Source organism: Rutilus rutilus (genome assembly GCF_951802725.1).
Source record: "Rutilus rutilus genome assembly, chromosome: 14".
NCBI classification, from domain to species: Eukaryota; Metazoa; Chordata; class Actinopteri; order Cypriniformes; family Leuciscidae; genus Rutilus; species Rutilus rutilus.
The window spans coordinates 39,376,087-39,398,191 of record NC_140219.1 but is presented as its reverse complement, the minus strand read 5'-3'; the positions used below and the strand labels follow the sequence as shown (position 1 = coordinate 39,398,191).

General features: G+C 41.3%; 1 protein-coding gene across 2 annotated transcripts in view; it reads left to right on the top strand.

Annotated features, from left to right (window-relative positions):
• LOC311303612 (stonustoxin subunit beta-like) overlaps nt 1-18,588 on the top strand; it is a 48,074-nt gene extending 29,486 nt beyond the window's left edge. For both annotated transcript variants that reach the window (XM_084430168.1, XM_084430169.1), the window contains 6 exons: nt 7,127-7,239; nt 7,363-7,450; nt 8,096-8,188; nt 11,458-13,188; nt 17,605-17,637; nt 17,853-18,588. In XM_084430168.1, the coding sequence (XP_084286294.1) occupies nt 7,150-7,239; nt 7,363-7,450; nt 8,096-8,188; nt 11,458-13,188; nt 17,605-17,637; nt 17,853-18,430 (2,613 nt within the window). In that variant the 5' untranslated portion in view covers nt 7,127-7,149 and the 3' untranslated portion in view covers nt 18,431-18,588. The remainder of the gene's footprint in view (nt 1-7,126; nt 7,240-7,362; nt 7,451-8,095; nt 8,189-11,457; nt 13,189-17,604; nt 17,638-17,852) is intronic.
• Nucleotides 18,589-22,105: the final 3,517 nt, after the last annotated feature.

Below are 22,105 nucleotides of genomic sequence, written 5' to 3'. Positions count from 1 at the left end.
GGTTATGCAAAAGTTCAGATGGGGATACACCGATAGTAGCATGAGGAGTAGCACGGTAACTCTGAAGAAACTCAACTACTGACGGTCTCCAAGCTTTTCTCATTTGTTCCGCCGATAAGATACACTCTTTCAGTACTCTGTTCCAACGTTCAACTGCACCATTTCCTTGCGGGTGATACACACTTGTACGCAGGTGTTTGATACCACGTTCAGAAAGGAAATCCGAAAAAACTGAAGAAAGAAACTGAGGTCCATTGTCTGTAACCACAAACAGAGGGTTTCCTTCTCGTGCAAACACAGACTGTAAGAAAGACGTAACAACCTCAGTAGTGACATGTGAAGAAAAAGCAACTTCTGGCCACTTGCTGTAATAGTCCACCAAAGAAATTGCGAAACGACAACCTGATACAGCATGTTCGAAAGGTCCGACGATATCAAGACCCAGTTTTTGCCAAGGTCCATCCGGCAAATCTACAGGCTGTAATGGAGCAGGAGCTGTCTTTGCAGATTTATCGTTCAGTTGACAAGTAAGACTGGTTGAAATCACTGAGTTAACTAACGCATCCATTTTCGGCCACCAGTACAGTTCACGTAGCCTTTGTTTGGTTCTGACCAAACCTTGGTGTGTTTCATGAGCCAGCTTAACCAGGGTTGAACGAAGAGAAACAGGAACAACGACACGATGTTCACCTCGTATGATCAATCCGTTGTATACGGACAATTCATCCCGAATGAAAAAGAATGATGATAAAGCTGGGTCTACCTCCTTCTTGTTGTGTGGCCATCCATTCAGTATTTGCGTTCTAAGTAAACTCAGCTCAGAACAAGATTCGGAAGCCTTTGTGAAATCCTCCATGGATACTGAATGTAACCCTGCAAGGACTGCGGCAACCATTTCTGGTTCCTCAGTGTGCTCAGTCGTCACCGGTAAGGGTATTCTTGACAAGCAATCTGCGGCCTGGTTTTGAGCACCAGGGCGGTATTCAATGTCATACGAAAAACACAGTAACCGAGCTAACCACCTGGCTACTCTCATTCCAGCACGTCCAATTCCTTTTGTAGCGAGCAAAGTAGTTAATGCTTTGTGGTCAGTACGTAACGTAAAGTGATGACCCCAAAAGTACGGGCGCCATTTCTCTACAGCGAACACGCAAGCTAAAGCCTCTTTTTCCACTGTAGAGTATTTTCTCTCGGCCGCGCTAAGCGTACGTGAAGCAAAAGCGACAGTGTGTTCTACACCATCTGCATGGAGTTGTGTCAGAACTCCCCCAAGGCCATAGTCCGAAGCATCAGTTGATACGATCGTAGGAAGAGAAGGGTCAAAAAGTGCAAGCACTGGGCTCTCCACCAGTATAGCTTTCAGTTTGTTAAAGCATCGGTCTGCTTCTGCAGTCCATTCAAACAAAGTTTCAGGAGCATTTCTCAAAAGAGCACGTAATGGTTCCACCTCCGTGGCAAAGTTTGGGAAGAATTTACTGTACCACGAGATCAATCCAAGGAACGAACGAAGAGAAGATAAGTCGTGTGGAGTAGGAGCATCGACTATAGCTTCGATGTGAGCAGTATCTGGTAAGATTCCTTCTTTTGAGATCACATGACCCAGGAATTTGAGGGAGGTCTTGTTGAATGTGCATTTCTGCATGTTCAGTGTCAACCCAGCATCTGCCAATTTCTGAATGACAGTGTGAAGGGTTTTGTCATGTTCAATCTGTGAAGCGGCGTAAACTATTATATCGTCCAAATAGTTTCTTACACCTGGAACACCTTTTAGAACCGTCTCCATCATTTTCTGGAAAGCTGAAGGAGCAGAAGCTAATCCGTAAGGAACACGACGAAATCTGAAAAGGCCCTCATGCGTAATGAAGGCAGTTAAGTCCCGGCTGTCAGCATGTAAGGGTAGTTGATGGTACGCGCATGTTAAATCAATAGTCGAAAATACAGCTGCACCCCTCAACTCACTCAACAGCTCGTCCATATGAGGTAATGGGTGTTTGTCAACTAGCAGTGCTTTGTTCGGTTCGCGAAGATCAACACAAAGTCTAATTTTTCCTCCTTTCTTTGTAGTGACTACTATTGGCGAAACCCAGGGAGAAGCATCAATTCGCTCGATAATACCTTGATTCAGCAGAGATTGTAGTTCCTCTGAGACTGCAGTACGTACAGAAAAGGGAAGTCGACGGAGTTTTTGTTGAACTGGTACTGCATTATCACGAGCTTTGACCTTGTGCATGAAGCCTTTCACACACCCCACGGGCTCAGTATTTGCAACACTGTGAACTGAAGCAGAAGTAGTAGAAACAGTAACAGTACAGTCATGGTTAATTGTACATTTCAGTGCTTTAAGCACATCCATGCCTAATATGGCAGATCCGTTTTTCACAACGTAGAGTGGAACGGTAGCAGACACTCCATGCAATGACACATTAGCTGTAAGACATCCTAGGACTGGAATGTGTCCTCTCATGTGTCCTCACCAATTGGACACTCGGCGCAGACAGTGGAGATGTACTGAAATAATGCCTGTACACAGTCTCTGGCAAAATCGAAACTACAGAGCCTGTATCCACAACAAACTCGGTCTCCATAGACTGCCCTGTGTCAGTAGAAATCTGCACACAACACTTAATCCTGTCATCAAATTTTTCACAGTTCATACTGCATATTTGTACTTCGGGCAGAACTGCGCGAACGGATGATGTCGAACGGCATACTTTCGCAAAATGTCCTGTTTTGCCACATGAATTGCATTTAGCTTTAGATGCTGGACAATCAGATGAGTTGGCCAAGTGCTTATTAGAGCCGCATCTGTAGCAAGCACGCTGTGACGCCGTGTGTTTACTCGGTTTAATTTTAGGTCTATCTTGTGAAGTCGCTTGGTAATGAGAAGTCTTTGAACTCACCGCCTGTACCGGAGCAGTATCTCTAAGTAGATTCACGTTGTGCAACGCATGCTCAATCTGGCACGCAACAGTAACAGCAGCCTCCAACGAAGCGGGTTGATCCAGTAGAAGTTTCTCGCGCACCGTTGTAGCGTACGCTTTCTCGATGAGCTGATCCCGAATCATTTCATCCTCTACTGTACCATAAGCACAATCAACTGCCAATTCTCGTAAGGCTGAAGTGTATTGCGCAATCGTTTCATCCGCGCGTTGAGCTCTCTGTCTGAACTGGTGACGTGCAACAACCACGTTGACTTTCGGAATGAAATGCGCTTCCAACGCGGACATTGCGTCATCATAAGTTGTACCCGTATTCGGCAAAGTGTAGAAAATACGTTGTCCTTCTGTCCCCAAGCAATATAAAAGAACTGCGCGTCTTCGAGCCGCCGTCCAGCAATCTCCTGACGCGTTAATAGCCAGCATGTAGTTCTCGAAGATTCTTTTCCACGTGCAGAAGGGTATCGGTGGATCAGAAGCACATGGCAGAAACGGAGCAGGTGTGGGAAGACTCGCCATCGTCGCCAATTGTTGTATTTTAGTTCAGCAATATGTAACAGTTCACTTTAGAACATCAACGTAAAGACGAGGTGAGTAGAATGAATTAACTTCTTTATTTTACACTACTTCACAAACTCATATCAACCATGACTATCTACTTTTGCCTTCCTCTCTTCTTTCTCTTTTTCTTTTTCTTCTCCCCACTTGAACTCACTAGTGCCCTCTAGTGCAATTACACAGAACACAACATGTTGGAAACTACTGGAAAAAAGAATGGCCATGTTCTGTGGTGCCTTTTTGAGGTAAGATAACCTGCAAGTTTGTTTTTGATTTATTTAATTTAATTTGTTTAGATTGTTGGCTATTGCTCATTTCGTTTGCGAGCGCTGTTGCGAGCAGCCTGAGCCTGCCTCAGTAGCCTATTTCAAAAAATGTTGTTTTACTCACTGTGGTTTAATAAATAAACATTAAACTAACTGTCTGTGTGATATGCTTGAAGTGTTTTATATCTATGGATTTTATTGTAGCCAAGTAAAGTATTAGCGTTGATTTGAGAGGCTAAATTGATCAAACATGTTTTACTCGCTGTTGGCTAGGCTGCTTGGTCGTCATAAAAAAAAAAAAAACTCCGGCTCATAATTCTGATGAGCTGTCGGACACGGGTCGGGCTAGGGCCTGAGCGTCTCGGGCCAGGGCCGGGCTCGGGCCTAGATTTGAGGCCCGTGCAGGGCTCTAATTCCTAGTGGTCTAGCCTTTTGTGTCCTACGGTTCGCTCCTCAGGGTGGTATGCAAACTATTATGCAAACCCCGGCCTGTGACAGTTACATCGGAACAATTAGCAGATGTAGTCTCCAAGTTGAAGTGTTCTAGCTATAAGCTGGATTCTTTCTACACGTCTTTTTAAAGAAGTTTTTATGACTTTCGGTGCCAGTGTGACAGCTATAATTAACAGCTCATTAGCAAGTGGAGTTGTTCCTAGCAGTTTTAAACATGTAATCTTACATCCCTTGTTAAAAAAACCTTTTCTGGATCCGGCAATACATGACAACTACAGAACGATCTCCAAACTGCCTTTCATGTCAAAGATTTTGGAAAGAGTTGTTTATTCCCAGCTCTACTCCTATCTAAATACATTTAACATTTTGTATACATTTCTGTTTGATTTCAGATGTGTTGCACAGCGCTGAATCTGCATTATTGAAGGTCACTAATGATATTCTACTCTCCATGGTCTCAGGTTCGCCTGTTGTCCTAGTTTTGTTAGATCTCAGTGCTGCATTCGATACAATCGACCATTATAGTCTTTTAAATCGTTTAGAGTGTATGGGGGGCATCCAGGATTAAGAAAAAGGGATCATATTTCCCCAGTTTTGGTATCTCTACACTGGCTCCCGGTGAAATTCAGGGTGGATTTAAAAATTGACTTGTTTACAAGGCACTATTTGGTCTCGCACCCAAATATATTAGTGACCTTTTACACCCTTAAGGCAGGCATACACTGTGCGATTTCTGCGTGATTTGAACTGAACGAGTAGATGTAAAGCTAAAGCTCATGTTTTATGTGCTCACACTATACGGTCCGATCATCGAGCTGTGACTTGACTGCTCACACTATAAGTGTGAAATATGTGCGATAAACCACCGTGCCGGGTTGCGCCAATAGACCATGATATCGTGTATCCAGAGATATTGTCAAAACAAGCATCAGCTATCAAGAGGATTTAGCATTTCCAATTTATGTATTAAATTATTATTAGTATTATTATTAGGGAAGGCGCACTTTTATTCTAAAATTGATAGGCTATTATAATTAATTTGCCACGCAATAATTTCATAGCGCATCACCGCATAACCAACATGTTGCGAGGATAATACAAGATTACATAGAAGCTTACTCCTCCTCATTGAAAATTGTCTAAAAACATTTAGGTCGATTACTTTTTTTAACAGTCTATAATATTTCCGAACACTGCAATAATCAGTCACCAATGAACATTAAAAACAGCTTTATTTCAAAAACAGCTTGTGTAACATGAACATTGTTTAACAAATTAATAAAAGGGGCAGGGTGTACCTACATCACAGGTGGCTTGAAAGACGTGGGTAATATGGTTTATCCATTTTGCAACACGAACTGGAGGTAAGCAACAGTAATTTGTAGCTAGTTTGATATCTACAGAACTTAAAGATCTCCCTCTTTTCGTTTTCTTTCTTGCTACATTAAAGATGAAATGGTGAAACTTCTGTTTTTGCGCAGGCGCAGTGAGGGAAAAACGCTGAGTTTAGGGCAATCGGGAGAGGTTTATCGCCTCTCGTTTCCCCCCATACACTGCACGAACACTGCGCGATAAACTACGCATGACAAAGCTGAAAATCGTCCCGACCCGAAAAAGAGTCGCACGAGTCAGATTTCGGCTCAAAATCGGACGTAAATCGCACAGTGTATGCCCAGCCTTACTCTCCAACTAGAGCACTCAGGTCTTCTGACCAATTGCTATTGACAGTTCCTCGTTGCTGTTATAAATCTAAGGGTGACCGTGCCTTTTCGGTGAAGGGTCCGAAAAAGACAATTTTTAAGTCTTCTTTAAAAACATATCTGTTTTCTTTGGCTTTGAATAGATCATGAAATGGGTTTTTGAAGCTGATAGAATGTATGATGTTGTATATAAAAAAAAAAAAGTTTGTTCTTGCTTGATCTGTAAAGCACTTTGGGTCAACTTCTGTTGTTTTTAAATATGCTATAAAAATAAAGGTTGACTTGACTTGATCAGAGAAGGTTAGGAGGAGTCAGCAGGACTCATCAGTGGCATCTGGTCCCTGTAAAAAAACAACAGCAACTGAACCTGCTGAAATCAGGAGCAACTAGGGCTGCACAGTTTAGGGGGAAATCTGGTTAAATTCTGGTTATAATTGCGATTTAACATTCACATTGTGCCTACTTGTAGGGTTGCGCTATTTCATTATTATAAAATGACAGTATTTAAGAATAAATATAATAAAGTAATTCAAATAATAATAATAATTTTACCTTTATTTTATAAGAAAAATGCAGGCAGCCTATAACTATAAATAATTAGAAAGGAACACTTAAAGCTGCATTATGCAGCTTTGCCGATTTCTTCGCTGTTTTCTCGCTTTTTGCTCGCGGGTTTCTCTATAGAGCTCCCCCTACAGCTTTGGAATAGATATATGACAACACTGTCGTCAAAACTCGTTGGCTCGTCCCATCTTCTCCCGCTAGTCATGTGCATTTGTTTTCAAAGAACCCGGCGAATGCACGGAGCCATGTCCACTGAGGTATGTATGATACACAGAAGGCTAGCATATAAATGTTCAGATAGTATATGTGTGCAGTGCCGTAAAGCAGTTTGTTACATCGCGAGACCTGATATCACGCGATACTTCCTGATGGCGGGCCGCCGGCCCAAAGTCGCAAGGGCGGTTTTTCGTCTCACAGGCGCTTGAGGGGTGTGAGAAGACCACCATTCAACCCGAAAACAGTCATATAACCATTCCAATGACTCCGAAGCTGTTCGGTTAAGATAAAAAAGTTACTTAGTTCACCTTTAAGAAACAACAAACAAAGAACAAGAACAAATGGTGACAGGGAAAACTAAGCAGAATATGACAATGAAACTAAACAAGACAAAGTCGTGACAGGCATCTCCTTCACATTGACATTCAAACAGGTCTCCTTGTTGACGATTCTAAGATGGCGGCACGTTTGACGTACCTGAAGCAGCCGAGCTGCATCTACTGTACATATCTATGGTTGGCGACCCTAGCTGCGGTGAATGCACAGGTAAGTGCACTCCCTCAGACAAAATGTGCAAGTGTAACCTGATGTATTTCATGAGATTAAGGATAAAAAACCTTTGTGGAAGTTTTTTTAATTTATTTTTATGAACCATTCCTTCAAAAATAGGAAGTGTTACAACCCAAACCTGATGAACTTCAGATTTTAAATAAAGGACTTCATTTCTTAGCAGACGAAGGAAACAAAAAACATCCAGGTAAGATTGAAATGTTGTTACAAAATGTGAATGTGCTATCAAAAATATCACTGGACCGATTCAATATCATTTGAAGGAAAAATTGTCTCAGGTTACGTATATAACCTGGTTCCCTAAGAGGGGTTGGTAATGACATTTCCATAGTGTCAACACCATGACAGCATCTAGTTCCCCTTTCATGAATGAAAAGTCGACCCAGGACAAGCTATAGGACTGTGTAAGCTTTGACGGTGTTGACTCAATCTACTCTATCCATCTATGTTTTGATCATTGTCCTGAATTAGCTCTAGATGTAGTCTTTGACAAAAACGTGATTTTTTTCAGCTTTTTGCTCAAATTGTTGCTTTTTTTTTTACTTAAAAAGGAAATGCATAAAGCTAGAATAAAACCTTTTTGTTTTTTAAAGCAGAGGGTGTGCTCTTTATTTTGAAATTTTGCATGTTTGAGATATTCACACAACAAAATATTCTGGGGGTCATGAAAATTTTGTGAAAATGATCAAAAATGCTGGCAGTGGCTAGCAACTTTTTTCAAAAATGCTGGCGGGTAAAGAGTTAAACAGTATTCATTACCATCAGATATAATTTTGTTAATATATGATAAATATTCTAAGTATAAATTATATCTTTTATTTATTTACTGCAGCCCTGGCATCACAGACCATTGAAGTGGCAGCTCTAGGAAGACCTCTGTTTCCTGGTATGCTGTATGACTGCCGCAAGGATACCTTCATTCCAGGTGCTTTACAAACCTAAAATATATAAATAAATAAAAGTTTATTTTCCCCTCCTCATCAAATATTGCATCACTAATTACCAATCCTTGTTTAACAACACTATAAAAGCTGCATGTTTCTTCAACAGTACATCACTTCCTCGTACACCTATCTATAAATTACAGCAACGTCTGTCTGTCAGTCTCGCATATCTCTCGAACCGTTAGTCCGATGGATTTCAAACTTGACAGGTGTCTTGCTTGCACGAGTAAGTGCAGTGCCAAGTTTGATGTTGTTTGGATTAGAAATGCAAAAGATATTGTTAATATATATCGGTAAAAGAAGCACACACTGCACACTGAGTGAGCACAGCTGGCCCCTCCCCCTCTCACACTGCACACTGAGTGAGCACAGCTGGCCACTCCCCCTCTCACACACACACTGAGTGAGCACAGCTGGCCACTCCCCCTCTCACACACACACAGAGTGAGCACAGCTGGCCACTCCCCCTCTCACACACACACTAGGCTTGTTCGACTTCATGCAGCTCTGCGCAGACCGATCGGCAGCTGACTTGAAGCAGTGCATGCCGGTTAGAAATTTTGTCCGACTTGATACAGCGCCGACGCCACGTGACTGTGACGTATGCCATCAAAGTACCGCGAGAGCGATTCGAGAGTAGCCGGGGAACTCAGCCAGCGCAGCTTCTCAAGAGTGGCTGCACTGGGCTGCACGAGGGCTGATGACGACACAGCTGTTCCACGATTGGCCGGATTCACCGCATGACAACGATCACATGTGTTTCGTGTTTATTCGAACAGCTTTAGTTCGTCTAAAGCTCACAAATAATTTTTTTATAACAGTAAACACTCTTTTCATGTTGTTGCGATGTTATATTGTGTCATGTTTATCAAATTAAAACTGATTAAAAAACTTAGACTCCACTTCATTGATAGTAGCTAGTTTATGTTGAACTTTATTCTTGTTCAAACAGACGCTGTATGAAGCAGTAGCTACATAAAGTATGAATGAAAATGTCTCTGAAACATCTGTGTATTATTTGGCAAATATTGCATTTATTTCACTTCAGCTGTGATAAAGTATGCAAACACCACGTGAGCGGTCACTACGGGAACCAGAATGTGTCCGACTTCACGTCTCTGTTTGCAGCTCCTCCCCGCCTGCACGCGGCTACTCTCGCCGATCGGTTACATCCAGCCGCAGCCGATGTCGAACACACCTACTGAGTGAGCACAGCTGGCCACTCCCCCTCTCACACTGCACACTGAGTGAGCACAGCTGGCCACTCCCCCTCTCACACACACACTGAGTGAGCACAGCTGGCCCCTCCCCCTCTCACACTGCACACTGAGTGAGCACAGCTGGCCCCTCCCCCTCTCACACTGACACTGAGTGAGCACAGCTGGCCCCTCCCCCTCTCACACTGACACTGAGTGAGCACAGCTGGCCACTCCCCCTCTCACACTGACACTGAGTGAGCACAGCTGGCCACTCCCCCTCTCACACTGACACTGAGTGAGCACAGCTGGCCACTCCCCCTCTCACACTGACACTGAGTGAGCACAGCTGGCCCCTCCCCCTCTCACACTGACACTGAGTGAGCACAGCTGGCCACTCCCCCTCTCACACTGACACTGAGTGAGCACAGCTGGCCCCTCCCCCTCTCACACACACACTGAGTGAGCACAGCTGGCCACTCCCCCTCTCACACTGACACTGAGTGAGCACAGCTGGCCACTCCCCCTCTCACACTGACACTGAGTGAGCACAGCTGGCCACTCCCCCTCTCACACTGACACTGAGTGAGCACAGCTGGCCCCTCCCCCTCTCACACTGCACACTGAGTGAGCACAGCTGGCCACTCCCCCTCTCACACTGACACTGAGTGAGCACAGCTGGCCACTCCCCCTCTCACACTGACACTGAGTGAGCACAGCTGGCCCCTCCCCCTCTCACACTGACACTGAGTGAGCACAGCTGGCCACTCCCCCTCTCACACTGACACTGAGTGAGCACAGCTGGCCCCTCCCCCTCTCACACTGCACACTGAGTGAGCACAGCTGGCCACTCCCCCTCTCACACTGACACTGAGTGAGCACAGCTGGCCCCTCCCCCTCTCACACTGACACTGAGTGAGCACAGCTGGCCACTCCCCCTCTCACACTGACACTGAGTGAGCACAGCTGGCCACTCCCCCTCTCACACTGACACTGAGTGAGCACAGCTGGCCACTCCCCCTCTCACACTGACACTGAGTGAGCACAGCTGGCCCCTCCCCCTCTCACACTGACACTGAGTGAGCACAGCTGGCCACTCCCCCTCTCACACTGACACTGAGTGAGCACAGCTGGCCACTCCCCCTCTTACACACACACTGAGTGAGCACAGCTGGCCCCTCCCCCTCTCACACTGCACACTGAGTGAGCACAGCTGGCCACTCCCCCTCTTACACACACACTGAGTGAGCACAGCTGGCCCCTCCCCCTCTCACACTGCACACTGAGTGAGCACAGCTGGCCACTCCCCCTCTCACACTGACACTGAGTGAGCACAGCTGGCCACTCCCCCTCTCACACTGACACTGAGTGAGCACAGCTGGCCACTCCCCCTCTCACACACACACTGAGTGAGCACAGCTGGCCCCTCCCCCTCTCACACTGACACTGAGTGAGCACAGCTGGCCACTCCCCCTCTCACACTGACACTGAGTGAGCACAGCTGGCCACTCCCCCTCTCACACACACACTGAGTGAGCACAGCTGGCCACTCCCCCTCTCACACTGACACTGAGTGAGCACAGCTGGCCACTCCCCCTCTCACACACACACTGAGTGAGCACAGCTGGCCCCTCCCCCTCTCACACTGACACTGAGTGAGCACAGCTGGCCACTCCCCCTCTCACACTGACACTGAGTGAGCACAGCTGGCCACTCCCCCTCTTACACACACACTGAGTGAGCACAGCCCAGGACCAGAGACAGAGAGGGTTGAAGAAAGCAGCGGAGTTTAAGTAGTGTTTTCTCTGAGTTCACTGTGTAGCCTGCTCCCTCAATCGTGTGGTTCAATTTTCCATATTTATTGTATGTCATTATTGTAAGTATCAGTATTTACTTTCTACCATGCACAAATAAAAATGTCACTGAACTTTTGCTGTGTAATTGTAACAATGAGCACTCAAATACACCAAACCAACAATTACTAAACACACACAAAAACTGATTTTGCATGGGCATTTTGCACTAGTAACTCTAAAAGTAATTTCTCATTTCAGGTGTCACTCTCTGGGATAAGAAATCATTGAGAGAAGATTTGGACAGTCGTCCACAGCCAAGGACAGATTTGAAGTTCAGTAGCTCTGACTCTCTGTCCAGTAAGTCCAGTCTCCTGGGTGTGAGTGCTTCCCTGAAGGCCAGCTTCTTGGGAGGGCTGGTGGAGGTGGGAGGATCTGCCGAGTTCCTGCGTGACACCAAATCCTCAAACCAACAATCCAGAGTTACAATGTATTACAGTGAAATCTCTAGATTCGAACAGCTCACTATGACTCAGCTGGGAGTGGGACACATCACCTACCCTCAGGTCTTTGACCTGAAAACTGCAACTCATGTGGTCACAGGTGTACTATACGGAGCTCAGGCCATCATGGTGTTTGATCGGACATTTTCAGAAGAGGAAGACAAGCAGGAGATTGAGGGAGAACTGAATATCATGGTCGAGAATATTCCTCAATTTTCCATTGAGGGACACGGAGCTGTAGATATGACAGATGCTCAAAAGAAAGTGGCTGAGAATATCACCTGCACATTTTATGGTGACGTCCGCCTTGAGCAGAACCCCACCACTTTCATGCAGGCCCTAGAGGTGTACAAGAAGCTCCCCACTAAACTGAAGGAGAATCCACAGAATGCAGTTCCAATAAAAGTCTGGCTCTATCCTCTTTCTCTACTGGATTCAAAAGCTGCTAAGTTGGAGAGAGAAATTAGCACACGTCTGGTTTCCAACACTGAAGATATAATAGAGGGGCTGGGAGAAGTAGAGAGGACTTGCAACGACCTCTCCAGAAAAACTCTGGTAAATGTTTTCAAAGACATCAAAGAGAGGCTCCGTTTATTTCAGGGCTCTCTTAGCACTTACGAAACGGTGCTCCTGAAAGAAGTGGCCAAGGTCTTGCCTGCTATACGAGGAGGAGAGATGGAGCAAAATTCATTGGAAGACATCCTGAAGATCCACTACAGCTCCCCCTTTAATTCTAGCATGCTTAACCAGTGGTTAGATCATGCAAAGGCTGAAGTTAACCTCTTAAGTTCTCACACTGAAATACTGAAGGGAATCAATACTGAAGACTCAAACAGTCTCAACACCATCCTCTTTAATCCTGATATTGATGTTGTGGTGTGCTTGACCTTCACATCTCTGAAGTATGAAGACCTATATCTTTCAGCCATGAAGAAGTTTCTGGAATCTGATGAGTTTAAAGAGCTTGATGTGGGAATGAAACACACTTCTATCATGTTAGCATCTGTCAGAAAGTGGTTCAACGATCCTGATGTCACCTCAAAGATGAGAGAGAACTTATCTCTTTTCAGAAGTTTTTCAGAGGCTAATAAAGATAAAAAGAGATATCGATTCATTATTTCTGCCATCTCTGATCCCTCCAGTCCTGGCTCCTCTATCTATCTGTATGAATCAGGGAAGCTGACAGACACACAGTTCCAGCCTGTGTCGAAGCCTCCTCCACCAGAAGTGATGAAGGTCCTGGAGCGCAGTGTGACCCTGAAACTGCAGATGTCCCCAACTGGAGAAACTGTGCAGTTCAGAGTGGAGTACCAGCAGGAGAAAGCAGATTCTGGCACTGAGGAACAGTGGATTATCATGAACACCGCTGATGAAGTCTTTAATCTGACTGGATTGGAGTCTGGAAAACAGTACTCGATCCGCTACAGGATAGTGGGTAAAGTGGGAGTGAGTGAAGCCAGTGACACTATCGGGCCCATACAGTCTTCAGGTAAGTGTTATGTGCACTTTTTTTGTTCTTTATCTTTAAAAAAATATATATATTTCGCTTCATTCACAGTCAATGTTTGCATTGACAACCATATTTCCTAACATGTGTGGCTATAATTAAATGTGTAACATGTTGTAAAGTGTTACCCACTTGACTGTTTATATGAACGTATTATTTCCTTTGTTCATGTTGTTACAAATAGTCCTTAAAGACGCAGAGTATATTAAGTATTTGATGTCTAATGTAGGCTACTATACTTAATCATATGACATTCACAATAAACAATACAAAGCCTTGAACAAGTGACACGTACATGTCACTGTATGAAAACCAATAGGACATTTAAAACCCTCTGGTGGTCCTCATTTGGGAGTCACACTTATTCTCTTCGCGGTCAAAAGTGACCGGACACCTGAAATTGTCTTATTTTGTCAAATTTGTAAAATGTAAAATTGTATTTTGAGAGGATTTGATGGTAATTATTCATGTTTATGCAATAATTATGGTTAATTTTTGCCATTGAAAATAATTTAAAATCAAATTAAATTTTTTTAAAATATTTGTTCAATTAATGCAGTATTTCAGATTAATATAGAGCCTTTTAAATAAATTTTTGAAGGCAGATTAGCGCCATCTGTTGTAATTTCATGGTGTTACCAAAATATGCCTGTATAGCTCTCTATGGAGAGGCTTGTGAATTTTCTAGTAGTTTTTTGACAAAATTACTTACTTTTAAGATGTGGATTTGAATGTTTTTTTTTTTTTTTTTTTTTTTGAAATTCTCAAATAATACATTTTTATATGTTGTTTTGAAGTGTACACGTTTTGCATTATTATAACTACAGCCAAACCTGAATACAGAGACATTTTGTTACACATAACATTAAAATTCAATAAAAATAAACAGGAATGCTTTATCACAGCTTAATCCATCTGGATCTGATCTCATTTCAACCTCTTATTACAGTCTTCTGACAAATTTTTTCTGTATGGTAGTAGCCCTACAAGTTCATTTGTGTGTATAATTGTGTGTGTGTTTGTGTGTGTGCGTGGGTGGATCTGTTTTGCACTATTGATGTTTTAGAATGTAATTCCTTCCTTGCTGTCCACTTTTTTACTGCATTGTGGTTGAATTATTGATTTCATTTAACATATTTGTTCTATTACAGTCACACCAGTCTCTGTGTGTGTGTGTGTGTGTGTGTGTGTGTGTGTGTGTGTGTGTGTGTGTGTGTGTGTGATTGTTTTGCACTATTGATGTTTTAGAGTTTCACCCCTTCATTGCTGAGCACTTTTTTTCTGCATCGTGGCCGATTTGTAGATTGTACAAATCGTACAAATGTGTTTTTGTCGATTTCACATTCATTTCCTATGGTCGGTCATTTTTGATCCAAGAGCACAAGTGTGACTAAATTGTTTATGTCCACTTAGCCTGCTCGAACCATGCCCTCAATGTTTTTGTGTGTTCACATTCCAAATGCCATAAGTCACCAAGTTTCGTACCATTCCGATGAAGCTGTGGTTTTTAAAAAATAATTAAAACAGAACATGTAACTAAAACAGACCAAAGAGCACCAGATGATATAGCTGACATAAAAATAAAATAAATAAACAACAACAATCATAATCAAAACACACACACACAAAAACAAATAATCAACTTAAAACACAAAAACTGTTGACTCTTAAAGGATTAGTTCACTTTCAAAAAAATGTTTTGCTAATAATTTACTCACCCCGATGTCATCCAAGATATCCATGTCTTTCTTTCTTCAGTCGAAAAGAAATGAAGGTTATTGAGGAAAACATGCCAGGATTTTTCTTCATATAATGGACTTCAATGGCAACCAACGGTTAGAAGGTTCAAATGTCCGTCTCAATGCAGCTTCAAAGTCTCGACACGATCCCAGTCGAGAAATAAGGGTCTTATCTAGCGAAATGATCGTTCATTTAAAAAAAATTCGCTCGCTGTAATCCAAATCTTTAGAATCCATACTGCGACTGTGACACATCGTCATATGAACCACTTTTGGTGGCGCTTTTGACATTTTCACAATAAATAACAGACAGACAAGCAGTGGCGTGCACAGACCTCCTCCAGGGCAGGGGCGGAAGGACCAAAAAGGGCACTTTTTTAAAAAAAACGTTAAAAACTGTATTTAAAGCAGTACCCGTCTGTCTGTTGTGTTTTTATATATTTTAATGACTTACTCACAATTATTTGGCATATCTCACTGATGGAGAGCAGCAGTCGGTCAGAGAGCCTCTTCATTACCAATGAAAAGATGTTGATACAATTAGAATGCATAACACATCAAACACAAATAGGGAAATGATGATAATATTACTAAATATGATTTACTTTACCAAACAAAACAGAGAATCAAGTAGGTAATTATGAGGAATTCATATTTAGTTATGTTGATGTTATAAATTTTATGCAGGCTATGTATTCATTAAAGTGTTAGCTATCATGAAATCAATAACACTTTACAATAAGGTTTCATTAGTTAAATTTGTTAACATGAACTAATAATGAACTGCACTTCTACACCATTTATTAATCTTAGTTAATATTAATTTCAGCATTTACTAAAAACATTATTAAAATCAAAAGTTGTATTTGTTAACATTAGTTAATGCACTGACTGTGACATAACATGAACAAACAATTAAAAGTTGTATTATTATTAACTAAGATTAACAAATAGGCCTACAGTAGCCTAACAAATGTTTTTCTCATGATTAGTTAATGTTAGTTCATATAAATAATAAACAAATGAACCTTATTGTAAAGTGTACTTTGAAATCAAAGATATAAATTCCTTACAATTTAGAGTTGGACATGGACTAGACCTTTCACTAGATGTAACGTTAGTTCCCCGAGCTAATAACACTTGCTGTGGCCTTGGACAAAAACGAATGACATTGTCAGACTCAGAATGCGGCTGAAATTGAGTTATACTTTTATGATTGTTAAGCATAACTCACATGCTGCCGCAACTTTTACAGTAGCATGGTAGGATAAATGTAACTTTTCCGTATTAGCTTAATGTTACTGCTGCCCGTGCAGTGTGAAGACTCGCGGCGAACTGCTGTAGCGCTGCAAAGGAAACTCCGCCTACCACTTCACCTCCGCCACATGCTTCCGCCTAAAAAAAAAAATGTATTTAATATTTTTTTTGTATTATTATTGTTAGTGGCAATGGTGTATAAGTGTATTGTTATGTATTATAATATTTATTTTAATAATAATAATTATTTACATTTATCAGAGAGGGGCACAATACATTTTGAGACAAAAGGGGCAGGGGCTTGATGTTTAGGTAAAAGGGAAATTATACAGATATCTTTATGCTATGAAAGATTTGTAAATATGTGACATTCTGTAGCTGTAAAAACGTAATAATGCTACGTGTAAATGTTGCAGATCCGTCCACATTATACATTTTAGCATCTATCCAGACGTACATTTTTGTGTCTCTGAAAATTACGTATTAATACCTACGTATTAACAGTGGGACCAGGCTGTTCAATGATAAAATGAGAAAGATGAGAACAGAGTCAATATTTTAGCAGATTAAAGCTTAATATACTGTATGAATTAGTTCCCCACATCATGACAGCAATATTACAGACAACACAACTCACCGTATTCTGTTGTCAGTTTGTCTTATTGCAAATACTTGAACGAGTTGAACGTGCTTTAAGCCAATAATTAAAACCAGGATATCTGACATTAAATCCCCATACTCTGTGACTTTAAGTAGACACTATTGATGACAACAATGCATTTATGAACATGAAGGAAACTTTTGATATTTACAGTTAAAATCACACATTTACATACTGCTGATTCTATTGATACCAAAAGTTGAATGAATATCTGATAACAATATGTTTTTAAGAATTTAAGAGATATGATTTTATGATATCAGCATTTAAAACCAAACGTCAATGATGCATTTTTATGATTTTAATAATTAGAACTAAAATGTGGCTTTCGTGTATTCACAGACATTCTCATAATAAGCAGTCGAATGATTAAAATGATTGAGCATTAGACATGTACTGATCAATTGATGTCTCTTTGAAAAAGAATAAAAAGGAGGTTGTGCTTTAATCCAAGTCTTATAAAGCAATATGATTACTTTGTATATGATTAATATGATTAGCCATATTCCCTCTGATCAAATCTGTGATCAGTTCATGTCTACAGAAGCCAAATCAAATATGGTGACGTCACTAATATCAACCCCCCAACAGTGGTTGTGTCAGGATCTGGGCTCTGTGAACAGCAGAGACATCTCTAAATATCTTCTGTGTTGGAGGATTTCTGCATGTGTTAGCAATGGATGCAGGATCACTTTCTCTAGACATGATAATCACACTCTTCATGTCTGTTGATTTCCACAGATGTTCCCGAGACCAGGAGAGACTTCCTTCAATGTAAGTCAGAAAACAAGCAGAGAAACTCACTGAGTGTGTTCATGTTCTTCCTGGAGAAGCTGAAAGAACACATGACAGAAGAGTTTTAGAGTTGATCATGTGAATGATGATTAAACTGCACTGAGACACTGCTGATATACTGAACATGAAGAGTTCAGAGACATTAAAAGATCAGATTCATAATTCCTGATTGTGATGTGTTTTATCTCCATCAGATTTCCAGCCGTTCACTCTGGATCTGAACACAGTGAATGTATGGCTGCGTCTGTCTGAGGAGAACAGAGAGATTACTAGCACTCACACAACGCTTCAGTGGTATGATCTGCCAGACAGATTTGATTTGCCTCAGGTGTTGTGTAGAGAGAGTGTGAGAGGACGCTCTTACTGGGAGATTGAGTGGCGTGGTGTTGAGTGGAGTGGTGGTGTGTATGTATCAGTGTCATATAAGAGCATCAGCAGGAAGGGACGGGGTAATGAGTGTGAGTTTGGACGTAATAATCAGTCCTGGAGTTTGGTCTGCTCTCCCTCCAATTACTCATTCCTACACAATAACATAGAGACTGCTCTCCCTGTAAAGCCCATCAGCAGGAGAACAGGAGTGTATCTGGATTACAGTAGAGTAGGAGTGTATGTGGATCACAGTGCAGGAACTCTGTCCTTCTACAGCGTCAGCGGAGACACACTGAGCCTCATACACACAGAGAAGACCACATTCACTCAGCCGCTCTATCCGGGGTTTTTTGTTAGTTATGAATCATCAGTGAAACTGTTGATGAATGAGAATAGACTGTAGAGAGATTCTACCCATAATGCTTTGAGCTTCATGATAAATCAGTAACAGTGAGATGTTCTAGAGTCTCTTATTTTCTCTTCATTACATTAATAACAGCTGAACTTCTGTCACTGAAATATCATGTCAGAATAACTGTGTAATAAATCCTCATATAGACATCAGTGTGTGTGACGGTGTGTATCTGTGCTTTTCTCAAGCTCTGTTTGTGATTCACATCAATCATCTATAAATCATGTAGAAGTGGGATTTGTTAAACGTATTTTAATCCAGGTGTATTTTATGGGTTCAAGCACTGAAGCCACTGCAACATTATTATATTTGCAGTGTTTTATCAGTTATTATTTTCCTGCTCTAAACATGTCTGGGCGTCAGAGACTGTAAGTCATAAAGATCTCAAGCGTGGAAATAAAAGAAACTTCTCCTCGACCGTTTGATCCAATTCACTCGAAACTCATGACAAAAAGTCATCAAAAAACCCTGACACATCAAAACACTGTGAAGATATTAACTAAGAAATACACTTGCGCTCCCCGGGGCGGTTCAGCGCAAAGAGGAGGCGTGTTCCGGCGCAAACGTTCCCTCATGCTATTTTACAGGTTTAGAAAACAATTGCGCCACTGACCGAAAAAAAAACAGTTTAAAGTCAGTGGCGCTTTGCGCATGTTATTCATATGCTATTTTAAGGGCGCATGCTTGGCCTTAATCAATGTAGCGTGTGCTCAACGTGCATACACTTTGATTCTCCCAAGTTAACCGAAGTTAACTTGGGTGTTTCTCCATCCCCAACGTCCCTGACGAGAGCGTCGGTCTCCTCGGCTGTGAACCGCTCCTGGCGCGCGCCTGGCAAATCCGCCGTTATAATAGGAATCCGCTTTAGAACAAGTGCGTCTGCTCTTAAAGGGAATGTGAGATGACGCTCTGATTGGTTTATTTCACGTTACGCCCAAACCACACCTATGAATAATGAAGCTACTTCAGACCAACACATTTTAGATTTGCGCCGGGCGCAAGAGTCATTTATCCCGCCGGGAAAATAGCAACAGCGCCCGAGACCCGCCCACAAAGTTACTTGCGCTTTGCGCTTTGACACTTGCGTTTCAGATCGTTAAAATATGGCCCCTTATGTTTAGCCATATGTCAAAAACTTGGATAGTGCCCTAAAGCTCGATAGACAGGTCATCCAAGTTGTGAAGTCAAGCCTTTACCAGCTACAAACCCTGGTAAAAATGAAGTCTTTCCTTTCATTCTCAAATTTTGACAAAGTAATACATGGTTTTATCACCACATGGCTGGATTATTGCAATTCGCTTAATTTGGGGATTAGTCAATCGTCCATAAACCACCTTCGGACAGCCCAGAATGCTGCTGCCAGAGCTTTGACAGGAGTTCGTAAACGGGAACATATAATTCCTGTCCTTCAGTCACTTCACTGGCTGCCGGTGCGTCATAGGATTATTTTTAAAGTTCTGCTATTAGTTTTTAAGTCTTTAAATGGGTTAGATCAGTCTTACCTTTCCGATCTGTTGACAGTCCATCAACCTGCAAGAGCTCTTAGATCTGCAAACTTAGGTCTCTTAGTGGCTCTTAGATCAAGGTTTAAGACTCGAGGAGATTGAGCATTTTCCATTGCTGCCCCAAGACTTTGGAACAATCTGCCTATTGAAATTAGAACTGCACCCACCCTGTCCATTTTTAAAGTTAGGTTAAATTTTTTTTTTTTTTATCAGTCTTATAAAATATGAATGTTGATGCAGTTGTCCTTGATGTCTTTTTATTCTGTTATTGTTTTTCTTTTTTAATCTGTACAGCACATTGGTCAACGGAAGTTGTGTTTAATTGTGCTTTATAAATAAAGTGATTGATTGATTGATTGATTGATTGATTGATTGATCATTTCACCAACAAATGGAAGTTTTATCAGAAAACGAATCAGAAAGAAATCAGTGGAAACAGCATGATTGCAAAACAAACACGATAAAAGCGACCGTTTGCTGGCATTTGTGTTGTTTAATTGAATATTTAAAACCCAAGAATAGATGTTTTACTACGGGTTTACAATAAAAAGCGATACATTGATCATAATGAATTGTCAATATGTCAAAACTGCACATTAGTCACACAGAAATAAAGTGGTTTGCCGTTAGGTCTATTTCACAAAAGAAAGAGGACACACTTACTTACTCAGTCACGTCTGTTTATTTGGAAGCCTAGTTACAGGACATATTTACATCACATTTAGAAAGAATGATCATTTCTACAAATATGCCACCAAAAATACGACCCGAGGAGCTTTAGCACTCTCTCCCAGAAGGATACAGTTATATTTTCAGTCAGAGAAACAGAGGATAGTCCGGTTATTATAGAGACGAGACGTAGGCTACTGACAGATAAAATAAAACCAGGATTATGATAACCTATATTATTTGTCTGATTTCTTCAAGCTTTCATATTTACCATGTTTACAATGGTAATGGTTAGTGTGCATAGTCTTTTGCATCGGGTATAAATATTTCTACCTTATACGGTGATCAGAATCCACATTGGATCACAAACAGAAGGCATTATGTTAGCTGACAGAATTATCCGGTGCAAAACCAGGCAAGCGCAGAAAGACGTACACTCAAAGTAATCTTTAGTTTGATCGGTTCATGAAAGGGTTTATTCCACCCCCTTCAATCCGACTGAAATTTCAATCGGTTTGAGGTGTTGACATGGAGCATTTTCATTCTGTTTGGACTTTTAAACTGGTTATAATCGGAATACAATGCTACATGTAAACGGGGCTACTGAGATATATCATTTAGCTCAGTGGTTTTCAAACTTTTTACACCAAGTACCACATCAGAAAATATTTGGCTCTCACCACCATAACGACCAATATGAAAATACAGTAGCGTAGTAGGCCTAACTATTCAGCTCCAGATGCACAGCTCAAAAATGAGGCAGTTTTATTTCTAATAAGAATATTTATTATTGTCAGCCACTTTAAACATTGTAAAAACACAGTTTGAATATTAACACTGCACTGTGCTGCTTACATACAGGTAAATAACAAACTTAAATTATGATTCAATGAAAATGTACTGCATTTTCAATACCCCCGTGAGTTTTTCAAGGTGACCGTTATTTAGAACTTATCACTTTATTGTTTCCATGGTGACGCGTCATTGCTTGTCAAGTCAAGTCACCGTTATTTATATAGCACTTTTTACAATACAGATTGTATCAAAGCAGCTTCACATTGATAACATGAAAATAATACAACAAAGTTTGTTTCTAGAAGAAAATTGCGTCATCGTCCACCTTAAGTATATGGAGCTTATAATATGATCATGATTTGAATTTGAATTGTGTAAATTTGAATTATTGACAAGTGTAATCTAACAAAATGTAATATTATGTGGAATTTTTAATAATTCTGAATTTGATTTCTTTAAACGAATATTGAACATTTGAAATTTAATGAATTGAAATGTTTTTACGTCTGAATTTTATAGACGTATTTTCAAACAGCAATTTTTTTTGTTCTGAATTCTTAGACTGCAAATTTTCAGTTTTAGAAATTACAGATTCAAGTTTTCAAGATGAAGAAGAAATTCGGGACTTCAAATTCAGTTTTCTAAAATTAAACCGGCGGAAAATTCAGATCATACAGAAAGTAGGTCACAGGTCATC